Here is a 19031-nt window from a genome sequence, read left to right as displayed (position 1 = left end):
TCAGTTTTAATAAAAAAGTATTTCTCTATCAAATTTATCTAATTGTAATATAGTGTATGTTTATGAACATTTGGTCAAAATAGTGTTACTAACCATTTTAATTAACTCAGGTAAAATTTCTTTAACCACGGTTAATTTCATTCATTAAGGAAGTGACAGAGTTGCCGAAGCACAGCACGCGAATTTTGCGTGTGCCAGTTCACTTTAACCAACTGCAATGAAATCCCAATAATACCCCAATTCTACATTCAACTCAGAGCAGAAGGAACGAGTCAATATGGGTAAATTTGTCATTTTAAGTCAAAACCTCGCTCCTCAAAATCCAGTTTCCAACACTGTCTCTTCAGTAAAATAACACACTCCCTCTCTCTCTATGCACTTGCGCAAAACATAGTGAAATAAAATTAGTACTAAAATAAAATTAAACTATTTATTGAATACAAATGAAATTTAATAAACATAAAATAAATAAATTAAACTGAGAAAAATTAAAATTAGTTTCATGCTTATTTCATGTCACAGTCTCACTCTCACACTCACTCTCGCGGTTTTTCATTTCTCAGTTTTCTCTCTTCCTTTGTTCCTTATTTCTTTCTGCTTTGTGAAACCCTCTCTTCGTGAGAGATCGGTTTCACGAGACGAGGTACTTCGATTCCGTGTTTCCGCTGGTCTGCATTTTCGTTTCATGCAATGCGTTTCTTTCTCTTTGTTGTTTTCGGCTTCGATTGTGTTATTTGCTCGTGTTTTTAAGTTTGCAGTTTCCTGTGCATATTCTAGGGTTTAAGGTTTTGCGTTTAGCTGTGCGAAACGCTCGAATTGAACTGCTTTTGTTTTGTTTATGAGGTAAGAAACAGGTCGAAGAGGAAGGATCATGATTTTTGTTTATGTTTATGTTTTTTTGTTTGCTTTTATTTTGTATGTTTGTTTTTGTTGTGAGTGTGGTTGGGTTTTAGGTTGACATGCTCTGTTTCTTAGAAGGTCTTCATTTTTAGGGAGCATATTTTTTGTGTTTTATTTATTCATTGGTTTTGGTTCTCTTGGAATTTGAATCTGTTATCAACCACTTTTTTTCTTTTGTTAAAATTTTTAGTCTATCTTACATGTTGAAATGGAAGCTAGTTAGAGTTTTTTTTGGTGAAACAAGTTTTGTGTAAGTATATAAGAATGAAGCGGTGGCCGGTGGGAGCTTTTTTAACCCGTTCAAGGAGTTGTGTTAGATATTTTAATTTTTTGAGTTGGAATGATTTTGGTTGGGTTAGATGATTTTAAGCTTGCATGGATTAGAGGGATTCTAGATGACTGTTTTCTTTAGTGAAGTGGAAGTGCATTAGTGAATTTATATGTATGAAAGCTATTTAATGATATCACACTAATACGTACTTTTTGGGCCATACTAATTATAATTACTGCTGTAGTTGTGGTTGTAAATTCTGATTGTAACTTATATCGTGTAAGTATTTAACACTTCCTAGTATAGGTGGTAGACAGTTAGACACACGATTCAGCGTGATCTCTCTGTTTTATTTACTAGTGCCTTGATGGGAATTGGTTGAGGATTGACTTTGACATAATTGGTTGTTTTTACATGGGAGTACTTCAAGGTCATAGAACTTCCAAGTAAGAATGGAAGCATCACTTATTTGATAGGTTGATTGACAAGTTGATATTTATAAATATCTAATTTTGCCAAGCAAATTGTGATATCTAGTAATCCCTTAGGACATTCATGGTGGTCAGTTGTTATTGACATGCCTGATATTTTTAATTCTGTGCGGACTACACAGACCTGTTTTACATGCTAGATTCAGGAGAGCGTGTGTAAAGGGAACACATGCTATAGTGTTTCTTTGAAGTTATGTTGTGTTATCTTTCTATTAATTTTCTATTTTGTTGATTGTTTAATTACTTTTCCTCTATAATTCTATGGTTTATAAGTAATGACTGCAACTTCAAGGTTTCTGTCATCAGGCACTGTAATTGACTGCAAAAGTAATGGAAGAGAATCCTCCCTCAAGTGTTTTAGATGGGATGGTTGTTGGAGTCAAATTTGGTATGGCTACACGCCAGGAAATTGTAAGCTCAAAACACATTCAATTTCTCAGTTGAGGTCTTTGTAACAGTCAGTCATCATCTCTTTATTAATTAATTCATATGAGATAATCCTGTATTAAGTTTGGACAATTTTGTTATGATCAATGGCAATACCAAGGATGAATGATGGCTAGCTTGGGATTTGGGAAATTCTTGCTAGATTTCTCTAGTGTTCTGTGATGGGTTCCTTTAAGGACCTTGTTTGGACAATTATTTTTGTTATTGATATTTCTTGAAATTTATTCATGTTGTTACAGATGTATGGTCTGCTTTTATTTAAGTATAAGACGTTAGCTGACCTACATACACACACACACACACACATATATATATATATATACTGTTTTAAATAAATAGTTCTATTCGGAAAATTTAATCATTTTTTTTCAATATAAAAGTGTGTTATGGCCTATTTAGTATTTGATTAGCTTTGATCTCTTTGTTGGTAAATTGTCTTCTTTTGCCTTCTTTAGTGTACGGCATCGATTAGTGACTCTTCAATTAGTCATGCTAGTCAGCTGTCAAATCCCTTCCTTGGGCTACCCCTTGAATTTGGCAGATGTGAATCCTGTGGTACTTCTGAAGCAGGAAAATGTGAAGGTTTGTTCTTTTCTTGTACTTCCTTTTTTATTGGTAAAAGGATGAATTTCAAATAAGGAAATTTGATATTACTTTTCAGGTCACTTTGGATATATTGAGCTACCAGTTCCAATATATCATCCTAGTCATATCAGTGAGTTGAAACGGTTGCTGAGCCTCGTCTGTTTAAACTGCTTGAAAATGCGGAAAACCAAGGTATTGCCAAAGAGAATAAGAGTCGCATTCTTCATCTTTTGTATGTTTGTCTAGCTTGTATGAATTAACTAGTAATACAAGGTCTAGTAGCGATTTTAATGATATGATTGGGTTTTAACATTTTTTACCCATATGTTTGATTTAAAATAACTATAAATAGGTCATTTGCCTTTCAGAGTTTATTTTTTTTATTTTCCACCTCTCTTTATGACTTTAGAAAAATAGAAAGAGAGGAGAAAATATTTTGGAGAGCTTTTACTAGTCTCTCTTAGATTCTTATTTATATAGAAACTATAGATTAATATAAGATATAGTGAAAGAGAGAAAAAAGTAGAAAAAAGTAAATGCACCTCTAGGACCCTAGGTACAAATAAGTACAACTCAAAACAACTTTTTAATAAAACTTATTCTAAGTTTGTTTTTAGCCTATTCTAACACTCCTCTTCAAGTTGGAGCATACAAATTATATGTACCGAGCTTGGAATAAATAAATTAAATCTGAGGCGCCCTCAAGGATTTTGTTCACACATTTGCAAGTTGATATTTGGACCCAACAAACTTAGTACGCATTTCCTTGGGAAACTACTTTTCTTCAATAAAATGATAGTTAATTTCCATGCATTTGGTCCTCTCATTGAACACAAGATTAGAAACAATATGGAGAGTTGTTTGATTATCATAATACAACTTCATTTGCTGAATCTCATAGTTTTAGTTATTGGAGGAACTGTTTTACCCACACAAGTTCACAAGTGAGAGGTGCCATTGTCTTATGTTCAACTTTTGTAGTTGATTGGGCATTTTGTTTCTTGCTCTTAAGAAAGTGGTATTTAAGCTTAACTGAATCTAAGAAAACTAACTTAGGAAGGTGAGGTTTGCTCCAACGTATATAGATATTAATTTTTCCATATCTCATTGATGTGGGATCTCTAACAACCCTTCACGCTGATGACTAGACATGTTGAGCGTGACACTGGGGGGGAACCTGAAAGCCGATGGCATGATAAGCCCAACAAACTTGACTAGGATAGGTTTTGAAAGACTCAGATAACACTTGCTTTTCTAGGAAATAATATTTCCTCAAATGAAAACACAATATCATGTAGTTGAGTGTTGGTCCATATGAGATCCTACCTAATTAACAACATAATACTGAGATTTGTGTATTCTCTTTATCTTCATATGAAAGACTTTGTCCTTTGGAGTCTTTTTGAGGTATCTTAGAATACAAATGAATGACATAGATAGGACTTTGGACTAAATGAACATCCTGTGTAGAAATGGGAAGAAAGGAGTCTATTAAAAAAGGTGACAATGGCATACATGTAGGACCTCTAAGTATTAGGAGTGTATTATTCATATCCTTTTTGAAGGTGTGAATATCCCAAGAAGACGCATTTGATGGCTCTGGCTGAGAGCATAAACTTTGAGATATAATGAATGAAACAAACATGGGATGTACAAAAGTTAGGGAACCGTGGTATCGCGACGTCACTCTAGTGGCTAGAACACAGTGCAACATTCGGTGGTTGAAAGTTGACGCGTGGGTGACACATTTGAGATGCATGATAAAGGAGCAACAAACGCTTGAGACACGTGAGGTAGTTTCTACCTTTGGGACTGGTGGGGTTTGCTATCACTCGAAGAGACGCTCTAGATCTAGCTATCACCAGAGGAAACTGTGATGGGAAACTGTCGCTGACTTGGGCAGACAATGTTTTCTTCACAGAAAGTAAAACCAGTGCTAGTAGCACATTGCTTTCACCCATTGTTAGTAAGTCCTACAATGCCATTGCAATCTGTCTTCCTCTCCGATTGGAACTGGTGGGTTTTGTGCGTGGAAGCTTGATCTATATCTACTTTTCTGGTTGCAATGATCTATCTGTGCCTTTCTCTTAGTTGGAGTGATCGATTACTTCTCTCTCATCATCAACTAGCCGGAACTATTCTTGTTTGATGAGATTGAATCACTGTTCGTAGCTCAAGAAGTTCAGATCAAGAAATTTAAGCAATCCAGTTAAACTGTTTCAATCTGCTGCAACTCAGGCTGGCCCTAGTACTACTGCTTAATTTACTCAAATGCTGTCCAATTCTTCTCAGAACTAAACATGTAATAGGGGTAATTATTTTGCTTTTGGTATCCCAGATAAGTAAAGAGTTAAATTAGTTAAACATATTTGTTGTTTTTCTTATTCTTGTTCTTTTATTTTGAAGATAAGTGCTCCTGAGTGAGATTTGTTAATTTTATTGTCTTGATGTTTTTTGTAATCTAGACATCACACATTTTATTTGCTAGATTTAATACAAGGATACAAACTTTGTCTAATGCCATTTTGTGTGCTTGATCTTACTGGTTCACAATCTTTCAGCTTTCAGCGTCAGGCAGTGGTTTGGCACAGAGATTAGTATCTCCTTGTTGTGAGGTTAGTATGAACAAAGCACACAATTTCATTTCACAATAAGTATATGGATATACAGCTCTGAAATAGTTTCTAGTATTGTTTCTTATTGATTTTTTCATATATGTGTTTGTATATATATTATTCTAATTTTAACGTGTTTGTATATATTTTTTGTTGTTGGTAGAATTTTATGATTTTTGTCATGAACTCCTCCTGATACTTGTGGAACCTCACATGTTTTGCTAACTCTATGTTCTCATCTGAAGAACGTTTAAGGAGACTGGATTCTTTTTCTTTTTGATTTCTGATGTGCATTGTTTTGTTTTTCATTTTCCCCGCTCTTTTCCATGGTTTACATATATGTGCATTATGCTCTGATTTGGTTTGCTGTGTAATCATCTTAGCTCACAATTAATGCTTCAATTAGTTGTTTCTTATCCGATTTGGCTAATTTTGGTTTTACTATTGTTGCTAATTTGTTGTGGATTGGAATCTGCTGTCTTTGTAAAAATTCATTTCCAAGGTTCATGGTATTTATTTTTAACCTTTAGGAGATTAATGCTGCTCAAATTTCTATAAGGGAGGTTAAAACAAGTGACGGGGCTTGTTATCTGGCACTCAAGGTATCCAAATCCAAGATGCATCCTGATTTTTGGGGTTTTTTAGAAAAATATGGCTATCGCTATGAGGGTGATCACACTCGAGCCTTACTTCCTTGCGAGGTTGGTTTCTACTTTTGTTACTTTACTGTTCAAATGGCTTCTTTTACTTGTTTGCAGATATGTTGACACTTGTCAATCAATGATTTGTTTTTCAATGCACCTATTTTATGTACTTCCTCATTGTATGAGGCCTTTGTATGTTTTCTCTCAATGTTTTGGTACGTGATGATTTGTCTTTAAAATATCATGCAGCGGTATAGAAATAGTCATCCTCCAAAAGTGAGAAATTGTTGGATTTGGCATTATCCATTGCCTCAAAGATCATATTTTGATATTAAAGGATTTTCTTCTTTACACCACAAAATTTGGTATTTGCATATTCTAAATGTTTGAATTTGCCTCCAAAAATGTTTTTGATTTGCTTTTACAATGGTCTATAATTGAGGGTTCTGGGCTAATTGGTGTGTGCTATTTTTTCTTTAAATATTTTAATTCATTAGCTCTTTCTACTGAAATTGGTTATTTGCCTTTTGGTTAACATTTTGATTTTAAAATGTTTCAGGCAATGGAAATTATTAAGAGAATTCCAATAGAAACCAAAAAAAAGCTTGCTGGAAAAGGGTATTTTCCTCAAGATGGATATGTTTTCAAGCATCTTCCGGTGCCACCTAATTGCTTGTCTGTGCCAGAAGTTTCAGACGGCATCAGTGTCATGTCTTCGGTGAGAAAATGAACATATTTTTGTGTCAGTAGACGTCTCTCTAGTTATGTGATTTAGTATGCTCAATTCTATTTTCTGTAATAGTTAAATTTGTTATCATAATTTGCCAGAGCAGATAAACTGCCTTAGGATTTTAAACCACACTTGATAATTGCTCTACGCTAAAATTCTGAACCATGATTACATGTATAGTTACTAAAGTCCATTCAGAGTTTATTATGAATTAAATTGCACATATTTTTGGATCTTGCTTTGTTTTCTAACCTGAGTATTCATATCTTGGTTTTTGAGTTCGATTTTGTCTTTAGTATAGTGCATTTGTAAGTGATGCTTTTGTTGCTTTGTAGGATCCTTCCATGACAATTCTCAGAAAATTGCTCAGGAAGGTTGAAATCATTAAAAGTTCTAGATCTGGAGAACCAAATTTTGAGTCTCATCATGTGGAAGCAAATGATCTGCAGTCAGTGGTTGAGCAGTATTTTCAAATTAGGGGCACTTCTAAGGCAGCACGTGATACAGAAACACGTTTTGGGGTCAATAAAGAGCTTAATGCATCATCAACTAAAGCATGGCTAGAGAAAATGCGGACTTTATTTATAAGAAAAGGTTCAGGTTTTTCCTCCCGGAATGTGATAACCGGAGATTGTTATAAAAGAATAAATGAAGTAGGAATTCCGGTTGAAGTTGCCCAACGAATAACATTTGAGGAGAGAGTTAACATCCATAACATAAGTTATTTGCAGAAATTAGTTGATGAAAATCTGTGCCTGACCTACAAGGAAGGTGTATCAACTTTTTCGCTTAGAGAGGGTTCAAAGGGTCACATATATCTGAAGCCTGGTCAGATAGTGCATCGGAGGATTATGGATGGGGATATCGTCTTCATTAATAGACCCCCTACAACACACAAACACTCTTTACAGGCACTTTTTGTTTATATCCATGACGACCACACTGTGAAAATAAATCCTTTAATTTGTGGACCACTTGGAGCTGATTTTGATGGTGACTGTGTCCATCTGTTTTATCCACAGTCACTTGCTGCCAAAGCAGAAGTTGTGGAGCTATTTTCTGTGGAGAATCAACTGCTCAGTTCTCACAGTGGTAATTTGAATCTACAGTTAAGCACAGATTCGTTGTTGTCACTGAAGATGTTGGTGAAGAGATGTTTTTTTGATAGAGCGGCAGCTAATCAATTGGCGATGTTTCTTTTACCTTTGGGTCGACCTGGTTTGATCAAGGCCAGTTCTGGTGATTCTTATTGGACTTCCATCCAAATGTTACAGTGTGCTCTACCTTTGTGTTTTGATTGCTCTGGGGGACGGTATTTGATTAGGCAGAGTGAAATCTTAGAATTTGATTTCAATAGGGACGTTTTGCCTGCAACAATAAATGAAATAGCAGCCTCAATTTTCTTTAGTAAGGGTCCGAAGGAGGCACTAAAGTTCTTTGATGTATTGCAGCCTTTTTTGACGGAAAGTATATTTGCTGATGGGTTTAGTGTTAGCCTGCAAGATTTTTCAATATCTAGGGCAACCAAAAGAATTATAAGCAGAAGCATAGGAAAAGTGTCTTCTCTGTTGCATCAGCTGAGGTCCATTTACAACGAGCTGGTGGCGCAACAATTGGAGAAGCTTATTCGTGATATTGAGCATCCTGTTATTAATTTTGCTCTAAAGTCAACTAAACTAGGAGATTTAATTGATTCAAAGAGTAAATCTGCAATTGATAAGGTTGTTCAGCAGATTGGTTTCTTAGGGCAGCAACTATTTGACAGGGGAAGATTCTATTCAAAAGGATTGGTAGAAGATGTAGCATCTCATTTTCATGTGAAGTGTTGTTATGACGGGGATGGTTATCCCTCTGCTGAGTATGGATTGCTCAAAGGGTCTTTTTTTAATGGTTTGGATCCATATGAAGAGATGGTGCATTCAATTTCAACAAGGGAAGTAATGGTGCGTTCTTCAAGGGGATTATCTGAACCAGGAACACTCTTCAAGAATTTGATGGCCATTCTGCGAGATGTTGTTATCTGTTATGATGGAACTGTCAGAAATATTTGCAGTAATTCCATTATCCAGTTTGAATATGGATTAGAAAAAACTGAGCACCTATTCCCTGCTGGTGAGCCTGTAGGTGTCTTAGCTGCAACTGCTATGTCAAATCCTGCTTACAAGGCTGTCCTTGATGCTAGTCCCAATAGCAATTCCTCATGGGAGTTGATGAAGGTAAACATTTCCTTGTAGTGAATGAAGGAAATATGCTTTTAAGTTTTAATATCTCAATAAATGATTTTCCCTGAACTTTTTATTGACCCATTTTATCTGCAGGAAATATTACTATGCAAGGTCAATTTTAGGAATGAACCTGTTGATCGGCGTGTTATTTTGTACTTGAATGACTGTGATTGTGGAGGGAATTATTGCCGGGAAAATGCGGCATATAAAGTTAAAGATCAATTGAGAAAAGTCAATCTTAAGGATGCAGCAGTGGAGTTTGTTATTGAGTAAGTTTCTCTTTTAATACTGCACCTTTTAATCTTAGTCTACATATGCTTTGGTTAAATAGTATCAAGTATACAGTTTGTATTTATCTACTGTTAATCTTGTACTGATTTTGTTTGGGGTAAACCGTAGTCTTTGTGTTATTTGGCTAAGTTGTGATATTTTATAGGCTTAAATATATTGTTTTTCCTTCCAAAATGAGTGAGTTTTGATTTCGGTCCCTGTAAAAATTTTCTTTGTTTTTGGTCTCTCTAAAATTGAAAATCAATAGTTTTGATCCCTAGTATTTTATGACACTAGTTAATTGTGTTGAACAAAAGCTCATGTGACCTTCTGAGTGATGCATATATTATGATATGATATTGTTAGAATAGGTATTTAATATAGGTAGTAGGGAGTTGTATTGGAAAACTGCTATATGCTGTACCTATGAGCTGTATCTTGGTCTTTAGTTCTGACTCTTGATGTTTTGCTCTTCCCTCTACTCATTGTATCAGAATTCAATCATAAGGGAGGTGTTTTCAAGCCCTCAAAATATATTGTCTCTTTTATTTATCTTAAGTTGGTATTAGAACCTCTCAGTCTTCTTTGATTGAATTTATTTGTTCTAATCTTGGTACATATAATTTGTATGCTCCAGCTGGAGGGGGAGTGTAAAGTAGGTATTTAGTATAGGTTGTAAGTAGTTGTATAAGAAAACTGCTATATGTTGTACCTATGAGCTGAATCATTGTCTCTAGTTGATCTTTGCCCTTCCCTCTACTCATTGTATCAGAATTCTATAAATATGAGATCATAAGAGGTGTTTTCGAGCCTTAAAAGTATATTGTCACTTTTATTTATCTCAAGTAATGTGAGCATTTGGCATCTCAAAAAAACTCTTAAGATCCATAAAATAAATTATTTATCTAAAATGAATATTAAGTACTAATAATTGTGGTTTTAAATTTTTGAGGGATGAACATCAAAGAAAAGTATTTTACAGGAACTAAAGCCAAAATTCACACATTTGTATGGACTAATTCTTTCAAATTTTATATGGATGAAGAACAGAAATTTTTTTATAGGGACCAAAAGAAAAACTCACAATTTTACAGAGACTAAAAACTTATTTAAGCCTATTTTATATTATTGAAAAAATTATTTTAGTTTAACTTTTTGGGGTCTTGTTTCCTGTATGCAGATATCAAGAACAGCGAATTCAAAAGGGAAATTCTGAAACTGATGCTGGACTTGTTGGTCATATTTATCTGGACGAGGTTATTCTATTTCCTTTCCATTCAATTTGATTATAGTTACACATTACTACCTACTTTCATGACAAAAATGCCAAAAATGTTCCCTTTAACATATGAAACTTGTTAGAATATATGAAAATGTCCAATAAGTATTGATCATATCTTAGAGTGTCTTCGAACTCTCTAGAGTATCCAATTATATATATATATATATATATATATATATATTGTATCTTATAACACTTTTGTTCATCACAAATTATCTCTTAGAATTATCTGCTTACTTTCCATCCAAATATATGATTTATTCCTTGGTCAGGATTGTGATTAGTATATGCAATGCAAGGCTTGTGCTTTAGGGTTAATGAACACATCATCATTGTACTGTAACAAATCACATCATATTCTACTTTCTGTCTGTTCTTGACTCTATCCTCTCCCTATACCCTCCTGTAATTTTAACAAAACTTAATAAATAAATGTGATTGAACATTTTTTCATACCTCTGGAGTTTTAATCATACAAGAATACTTTGTAAGTTGAGTTAATCATATATTGGTAATGATAATTACTATTGTTGTTTTATTATGTTTTAAATAACTAACGATATCCTTTTGAACAGATGATGTTAGAGGAGCTGAAGATCAGCATGGCCCACGTTTTTCAGAAATGCTTGGAAAGACTAAAATCCTTTAGTCCAAGAAAGAAAGCTAATCAATTTTTGAAGAGGACTGAATTATCGTATAGGTTTATCCTCAGTTCTTTCCTTTTGCATTTGATATTCGGTCTTCCAATTTTAAATATTTATCCTTTCCAGAAGTAATCTGTTGCTTGCAATATGAGTGGTAGCTCGAGGTTCACTTTTATTTTCTTTCAAAAGAACAGAATTACATTCTCCTTTAAAATGTGGTATAAATGGTATCTTGAAAATATATTGATGTGAAATGCTGTGGTGCTTTTGTATTTTTTTAATATATTATTCTCATTTTAATAACCTGTTAGACCCAAAATTAATAAAGAGGGGTGGTATTAGAGAGGCCAAATTCTTGTCTAGTCTAGTTACCGAGGTTTGATGAGGAAATCAATATGGAGGATTTGATTTAAAATGGGTGTTATGGAGTGTTGTGGAGTGACAGGGCTTTTAAATTCCCTGAGGTTGTAGCAATCAATGTTTTTTTACAGTTAAGTACTATTTCCAAAAGAGGGAACAGTCAATAAATTTCTACCTTGATGGTATCTTGCATGTTTCTTCTTTTCTTATAGGTTTTTATTAAAGTCCATTTCGGAATGTTGAAAATTTCCTTAATTTTGAATATACATTCGATAGTGTTATATTTTTCTCATGCACATTTCAACAAGGTTGATGATCTAAATAAAGAACCGAAAAAAGGAAGATAGAAGCTTTTTTATGTCACTTCCTTTATACATCATTGCAATCAAGTACTCTGTTTTCTGACTGTTGAAGTTTATTTGTTAATCTATTTCGCTTTCTGATCTGTGTTCCATCTTGGCAGTGAGTCTTGCTCCTCTTCACATCCTGCTGCTCCGTGTTTAACATTCGTTTGGGTTGAGGATCGTAATAATGAATTTGATTACACTGTAAAGATCCTATCTGAAAAAATCTGTCCTGTTCTGTTAGAAACAATAATCCAAGGTATTTTCCTTACAATCATTTCTTTGATCATTAAATCTAGGGTTTTGTAGGGAGGGTGGAAAAGAAAAAAGGATACCTAGAAATAGGATAAAATGTGCCACAATTCGCTAACTTAATGGTCCTGTAGTCTTATTCTAGTTATTTGGTAAATTATTGATACAATACTAAATTCTGTACAATTCAAATCCACAACTTCATGAAGACTCCAAGGTTCAATACATTAATATTGTTGTTCATGAAACAGAATATCAAACACCAAAGTTTTATATCCATTGGCCCATTTCAAATAAGTAACTTATGCACTAGACAATTTCCTTGAATCATGAAACCATAGTGGTGTTCTTGGAAGATAGATTTTGTAAGTTCTTAACCATTATCTTCAAGCACTAAAATTACTACAGGCTAGTTTCTCTCATATCCCCATTGGCTTTTGCAGAAAGGACAAATTATTTTGTAGAGGACTTGCCCTGCATTCAAATTCATTGGCCATATCTATCCTTTCCACATGCTAATGTTTCACAATCTAAAGACTAAATTTTTTCAGATGTGATTTTCTCTCAAATGTTTATTTCTTGTTTAAATATGTTGGCCGTCAATTTTTATCTGTGGTCTGTCGTAAGTTGTGTTGCATTCATAATTTTGACTGCATATATTACTTGGATCACATATTTCTATCTTAGTAATGTTTCTGACTTACCTTTTACTAATAAATAGGAGACCCACGCATTAGCTCTGCAAGTATAATTTGGGTTACTCCGGATACAAACACATGGGTCCGAAACCCTTATAAATCTTCCACTGGTGAACTGGCACTGGATATTATTCTTGAGAAGGAAGTAGTCAAACAGAGTGGTGATGCTTGGAGGATTGTACTTGATTCCTGCCTTCCTGTTCTTCATTTGATTGATACCAGGCGTTCAATCCCTTATGCTATTAAGCAAACTCAAGAATTATTGGGGATATCATGCACTTTTGATCAAGCGATTCAGGTGAGTTGTATTGAATTATGTTTAATTATTTTCTCTATGATTGTCTTGAGGATATTTCCTCACTTTTTGTTACACTCTCTCTAGGTATTTTTGTGGGGCAGGGTGGGTGTTGTGTGATTCACAACGTTTGTAATTTCTTAGACTTTTGGCAGTGTTCCTTTTGCCACTATCTCTTTGGTGTCCAAATCTTGAGGTATTTTCTTTGGTCAGGTCAGATGTGAACACACTCAGAAGAGATATTTTTTTTAGTTTGAGAATTTGGTGCCTAGACATGTTGCTTTAGCACTGAAATCCTATATCAGATTCAGTAGAATTTTTCTTTAGTAACTAAAAGCCCATATCCAGAAAATAAAAGTTATAAATGATAAATTATTGTAATGAATGGGATCATCTACATATAGATGTCTGAGCTAGCTGACGGCATCAAATGGGCTGCACCTTAAACTAAAGACCCAATTCACAGAGCAAACTGAATTTATTTCTATCTTATTTAATTATAGTATTAGGAAAACAATCAGTTGGAAATCAAACTACATTGTTAGATTTTTTGGTGATATGCAATTTTTGCCCTTCTGTATGTATTGGAGTCTGATGTTCATATCTTTAGGGTGTTTTATTGTGAACTTGTTTGATGAAAGATTTTATCATTATCTAATGTTTAGTGGCCCCCATTAGTTAATCTTTTTTACCCATCTTATCAATCTATTCCTTCCTGCAGCGTGTTGCAGCATCTGTGAAAATGGTGGCAAAAGGTGTTCTTAGAGAGCATCTAATTTTGTTAGCTAGTAGTATGACATGTGGCGGGAACATGGTTGGGTTTAATACAGGTGGATATAAAGCCCTGTCTCGACAACTAAATATTCAAGTACCATTCACAGATGCGACACTCTTTGTAAGCTGCTACCTTGTTAATTGTTGTAATCAGGAGATATATCAGGTTATTATTATTCTTACTTGTGAATGTTACTATGCAGACACCTAAAAAGTGTTTTGAGCGAGCTGCTGAGAAATGTCATACTGACTCTCTGTCAAGCATTGTTGCATCCTGTTCCTGGGGTAAACCTGTGGCTGTTGGCACAGGATCAAAATTTGATATTGTTTGGGATGCAAATAAGGTATTCTGATCATACTCAGATTTAATATTTGTGAGTGTATAACTCCTTTTATCAATTAGTTGGTTAGTTAGTTACAACCATAATTATGTATTGCAGTCTCTTAGAGTTGTTTGTTTCAGCTGTCACTGTCAGGTTGTTATAACTGATCCAATAAAGTTAGATGAGCTTCTGTAATTTATATATAGTTGCTGTAAACAGAAGCTTATAACTTGTACAAATCTCAGAATAATAAATGCAAGTTTCTTTTCTCTTAAGTTTGTTTTTAATAATTGGAGTTCTGGACAAGCATTTTATGAATATTGACATTTGTTTTTTTGCAGATACGATCAAGTGAAATTGAAGGGATGGATGTTTACAGTTTTCTTCACATGGTTAAAGGCCGCACTGACAGGGAAGAAGAAACTGATGCTTGTTTGGGTGAAGATATTGATGATTTGCTGGAAGAAGAAAATTTGGATTTGGAAATGTCCCCACCACGTAACTCTGGTTTTGAAGCTGTCTTTGAAGAGAATCCTGAGGTACTAAATAATTCAACATCCAATGGTTGGGATGTAAATTCAAGTCAGACCGAATCAAAAACCAATGGTTGGTCTGGTTGGGTAAGTAACAAAGCTGAAACAAATGAAGGAAGATCCGACCGTGCCCAGGAGAGTTCTTGGGGGAAAACTGTCACACAAGAAGACTCTTCTAAGTCTAGTGCTTGGAATACAAATACAACTGGTCATACAAATACTAAATCTAATGAATGGTCTGCCTGGGGAAGTAAAAAGTCTGAAATTCAAGCTGGTGGATCTGAGAAGGTTGAAGGTTCATGGGGCTCGGGTAAAACCAAAGATGTTACCCAAAAAGATAATTTTGGGTCTGGTGCTTGGGGTGCAAACAAAACAGATCAGGCAAAAACAAAATCTAATGAATGGTCTAGCTGGGGAAACAATAATTCTGAAATATTAGCTGGTGGATCTGAAAATATGCAAGACTCTTGGGGCTCTGGTGGGAGGAAAGATGTTACCCAAGAAGGCAATGTGACATCTGGTGCTTGGGGTGCAAACGTAGATCAGACAAAAACACAATCTAATGAATGGTCTGGCTGGGGAAAGAATAAGTCTGAAATACCAGCTGGTGGATCTGAAAATGTGCAGGGTTCTTGGGGATCTGATAAGTGGAAAGATGGTGTTACCCAAGTAGACAACTCTGCATCTGGTTGGGGTGGAAATAGAAGAGATCAGACAAAAGCAAAATCTAATGAATGGTCTGGCCGGGGAAGCAATAAAGCCGAAATACCAGCTGGTGCATCTGAAAATGTGCAAGAAGATTCTTGGGGCTCAGGTAAATTGGGAGATGATGTTACTGAAAAAGACAATTCTGGGTCTGGTGCTTGGGGTGGAAACAGAAGAGATCAGACAAAGACAAAATCTAATGAATGGTCTGGCTGGGGAAGGAATAAATTGGAAATACCTGCTGGTGGTTCTGAAAATGTACAAGAAGATTCTTGGGGCTCAGGTAAATTGAAAGATGATGTTACCCAAAATGATAATTCTGGGTCTGATGCCTGGGGTGCAAACAGCACAGGTCAGACAAAATCAAAATCTAATGAATGGTCTGGCCGGGGGAAGAATAAGTCTGAAATACCAGCTGGTGGATCTGAAAATGTGCAGGATTCTTGGGGCTCTGGTACGAGGAAAGATGTTACCCAAGTAGACACCTCTGTGTCTGGTTCTTGGGGTGGAAGTAGAAAAGATCAAACTAACACAACATCTAATGAATGGGCTGGCTGGGGAAGGAATAAATCGGAAATACCAGCTGGTGGATGTGAAACTGTTCAGGAAGATTCTTGGGGCTCAGGTAAGTTGAAAGATGATGTTACCCAGAAAGACAATTCTGGGTCAGGTGCTTGGGGTGCAAACAAAACAGGTTTGACAAAAACTGAAGTAGATGAGTGGGCAAGAAATAAAGTTGAAACAGCAGACGGTGGGTCGGAAAAGCTCCAAGAGGATTCTTGGAACTCAGGTAATTTGAAATCTGAATCAAAAGTTGGCAATGCCTCTTGGGGAAAACCCAACTCCTCTGGAAGTCAATCATGGGATTCCCATAATCAGTCAAATCAAAATTCAAGTTCTCGGGGATGGGAATCACATATTGCTTCAGCTAATTCAGACAGTGAGAAAGGTTTTCAGTGGGGTAAGCAAGGCAGAGAATCTTTTAAGAAAAATCGCTTTGAAGGTTCACAAGGTCGGGGCTCAAATAGTGGTGACTGGAAAAATAGGAATCGCCCACCTAGAACACCCGGACAGAGATTGGACTTATACTCTTCTGAGGAACAGGATGTGCTGAAGGAGATCGAACCTATTATGCAGTCTATCAGACGAATCATGCAACAACAGGGGTAAGTTACTTGTTGCAGTAAATACTAACTCCCCAATATAATGACTTGGCGAGCTAGAACAAATCATGATATTATCTGCCTTTCCTGTAATAATACAACCCCTCCCTACACTGAATTGCAAGTTGCAATTTGAACCTTTGCATCTGCTCTACCGTTTTTATCCTTCCATCACAAATTTTCTGGTAGTTATTTTTGGTATGAACAAGACACCATTATTATTACTTTGTTTTTTGCTCCTTATTAAACTAGTGTTAGCTGTACTCTCTACCCTACCCTTGGGTGCTTTCCTGATGTTTTCCCTCCGTTATGGGTTTTGTATCATACGCTGGAGCATTGATTTTTATTAATAAATTCCTCTTGAAGGTACAACGATGGGGACCCACTGGCTGCTGATGATCAACTTTTCGTACTTGAGAATGTCTTCGAGCACCACCCAGATAAAGACACCAAAATGGGTGCTGGAATTGACTATGTCATGGTATCATCTAACTCTGTTTACATTGACTCTTTCATTCACGTTTATAAGATTATGATCAATATCAACTTAGATAAGTTAGTTACTTTCCAAAACTTCCTGGGTTCTGGTACTGAAAGATGGTAATTTGGTTTCTCTATTTCCTTGCGTATGTATCAGTTTTCATACATGCAATACGTGATCTATGTATCCATTCTTGGATTACTGGTTGCGATGGAAGTTGAAACTTCAAATTATTATTGTCTACCTTTATCTATTCTTGTGTCTAATGTGGGGAGTATTTCTTGCAACAGGTTAACAAACACAGCAGTTTTCAGGATAGCAGATGCTTCTATGTTGTTTTGAAAGATGGTCGAAGAGAAGATTTTTCCTACCGGAAATGCTTGGATAACTGGATAAGAAAGAAGTATCCAGAACTTGCCGAATCCTTCTTCGGCAAATATTTTCGGAAACCCCGTAATAGGGCGGAGCAAACTGCAACCCCAAGGGGGGACCAGACTGCAATGCCACCGCGAGACGAAGCGGCTACACCGGCTGACCAGACCTCAACACCCGGCCCTGTGGAAACCAATGAGTAGATTAGACTTTTTGTCCATAATATTGTACAGAAGCGGCGTAGTTAAGGCCACTGAATAGTTTCCCATAGGTGGCCAATTTTCCTGACGTTTTTGGTGGCAGTTAGATGGTAATTTTTTTAGCGCGTGAATCATGATAGCTCCCATCTTTGTGCAGATGTTAATATTTTGTTTTAATGATTACAGCACATGATGTGATGATTTTTTGAAACGTGGCTTTCTGCCATTGTCTGAAACACCGATATGAAAATGGCATGCTTGTTATAGTTTCATGATTCAAATTCTGGCTGGTGTACTCTTTTTAGCATTCCAGTTATTTGGTATCTGTTTTTAGAGGTCTTGCTAGAAGGTGGGAATTACTTTTTCACTGCTCATTCCTGTCAACCGCACTGTCATATTTTCTTGGAAATTTAATTATCTAAATATTCCACTTGCAATACACGTATGGATAATATCGATATTCGTAAGATACTTGCAATACATGTATCTGTAATTAAAAAAATATTGCAATACATGTATCTGTAATTAAAAAAATATTTGTTAGATTTATGATAATTTTTTATAATTCTAGTACGGTTCTAATATAATTTAAAAAAAATATATATTAATATTTTAAAAATTCAAAAATTTATTATATAAAATTTTATTATGATTATAAAAATAAGAAATAATTTTTTTAAACACGTTTTCTTATTAGTAAAAAATTAAAACATGTATATAAATTTTTATTATTAATTTATATAATTCAAAATTATATAATATATAGATTCATGTTACCGTATTTTAATTTTAAAAATTATACGGATTTTCATATTAATCGACAGCATTCTAATTCTAATTTTATATACATATTTTTATATTAGTATTTCTAATTTTAAAAATTATACGTCATATCAGTTTACACTATCGGTGGCCGTATCAATGTACATAGTTTGTTAGTTTAAGACAAAGCTCTTCCATTTTTTTTCTTACCCTGATGATGTGTACACCAGTATCGAGTCTCATGGCATCCCTTACAATTTTCACACATCTGAAAACAGTGAAAAACTTGTGTTCAATTTCTTTGTTCGCAAATGTTGCCCAAAATTGTCATTTGAAAGAACGAGTTTTTGGTTAGGAATTTGAATTTCAGAATAGTGTACAAAGGTTTCGGATTATGTTTCGGAAGTATTTTGATGTCATTTCGGGTTGCTTTATAACTTAAAAATTGCAAGCCACACTAACACACTCTTTCTGAGATTCCTTCTTATTAAGTGAAATTGATACAAGTCAAATTTGAGGCAGTGATGTTAGTATTTGTCTACGTAATTGCAGAAAAGGCATAGCCGTAAAAGCTGGACTGTGGTTTGGAATGATTTTCTTTCTTTTCTTCATTCTTCTTCAAAACAAAAAAAGCAAACAATTTCTGAATTGACGATGCCTCATCA

General features: G+C 35.0%; 1 protein-coding gene across 2 annotated transcripts; it reads left to right on the top strand.

The window, feature by feature from the left end:
- The first annotated feature begins 345 nt into the window (after window positions 1–345).
- On the top strand, window positions 346–17885 carry NRPD1B (nuclear RNA polymerase D1B). Of its 2 annotated transcripts, XM_068620751.2 has the most exons (19): window positions 522–643; window positions 778–843; window positions 1969–2073; window positions 2565–2691; window positions 2771–2886; window positions 5256–5309; window positions 5840–6010; window positions 6513–6671; window positions 7019–8899; window positions 9002–9177; window positions 10359–10434; window positions 11036–11160; window positions 11928–12067; window positions 12782–13056; window positions 13775–13948; window positions 14031–14171; window positions 14492–16554; window positions 16918–17032; window positions 17323–17885. In XM_068620751.2, the coding sequence occupies exons 3-19, from the start codon at window positions 1993–1995 to the stop codon at window positions 17605–17607; spliced, it is 6159 nt and encodes a 2052-aa protein (XP_068476852.1). In that variant the 5' UTR covers window positions 522–643; window positions 778–843; window positions 1969–1992; the 3' UTR covers window positions 17608–17885. The 2 variants fall into 2 exon arrangements, with proteins under 2 accessions (XP_068476808.1, XP_068476852.1); XM_068620707.2 differs by lacking the exon at window positions 778–843 and having other exon boundaries at window positions 346–643.
- Window positions 17886–19031: the final 1146 nt, after the last annotated feature.

The sequence above is a fragment of the Phaseolus vulgaris genome, chromosome 11 (assembly GCF_051622355.1).
Source record: "Phaseolus vulgaris cultivar YP4 chromosome 11, ASM5162235v1, whole genome shotgun sequence".
Taxonomy (NCBI): domain Eukaryota; kingdom Viridiplantae; phylum Streptophyta; class Magnoliopsida; order Fabales; family Fabaceae; genus Phaseolus; species Phaseolus vulgaris.
The sequence above is the reverse complement of the archived record's forward strand: the minus strand, read 5'-3'. Positions and strand labels throughout refer to the sequence as shown.

What these genes read in the sequence shown, in the direction of transcription:
- NRPD1B (XM_068620707.2), top strand. Translation starts at nt 1,993, where the DNA reads ATGGAAGAGAATCCTCCCTCAAGTGTTTTAGATGGGATGGTTGTTGGA. An exon ending in TGAAAATGCGGAAAACCAAG is followed by an intron (nt 2,887 to 5,255) that starts GTATTGCCAAAG and finishes ACAATCTTTCAG; the next exon opens with CTTTCAGCGTCAGGCAGTGG. An exon ending in CTGGAATTGACTATGTCATG is followed by an intron (nt 17,033 to 17,322) that starts GTATCATCTAAC and finishes TTCTTGCAACAG; the next exon opens with GTTAACAAACACAGCAGTTT.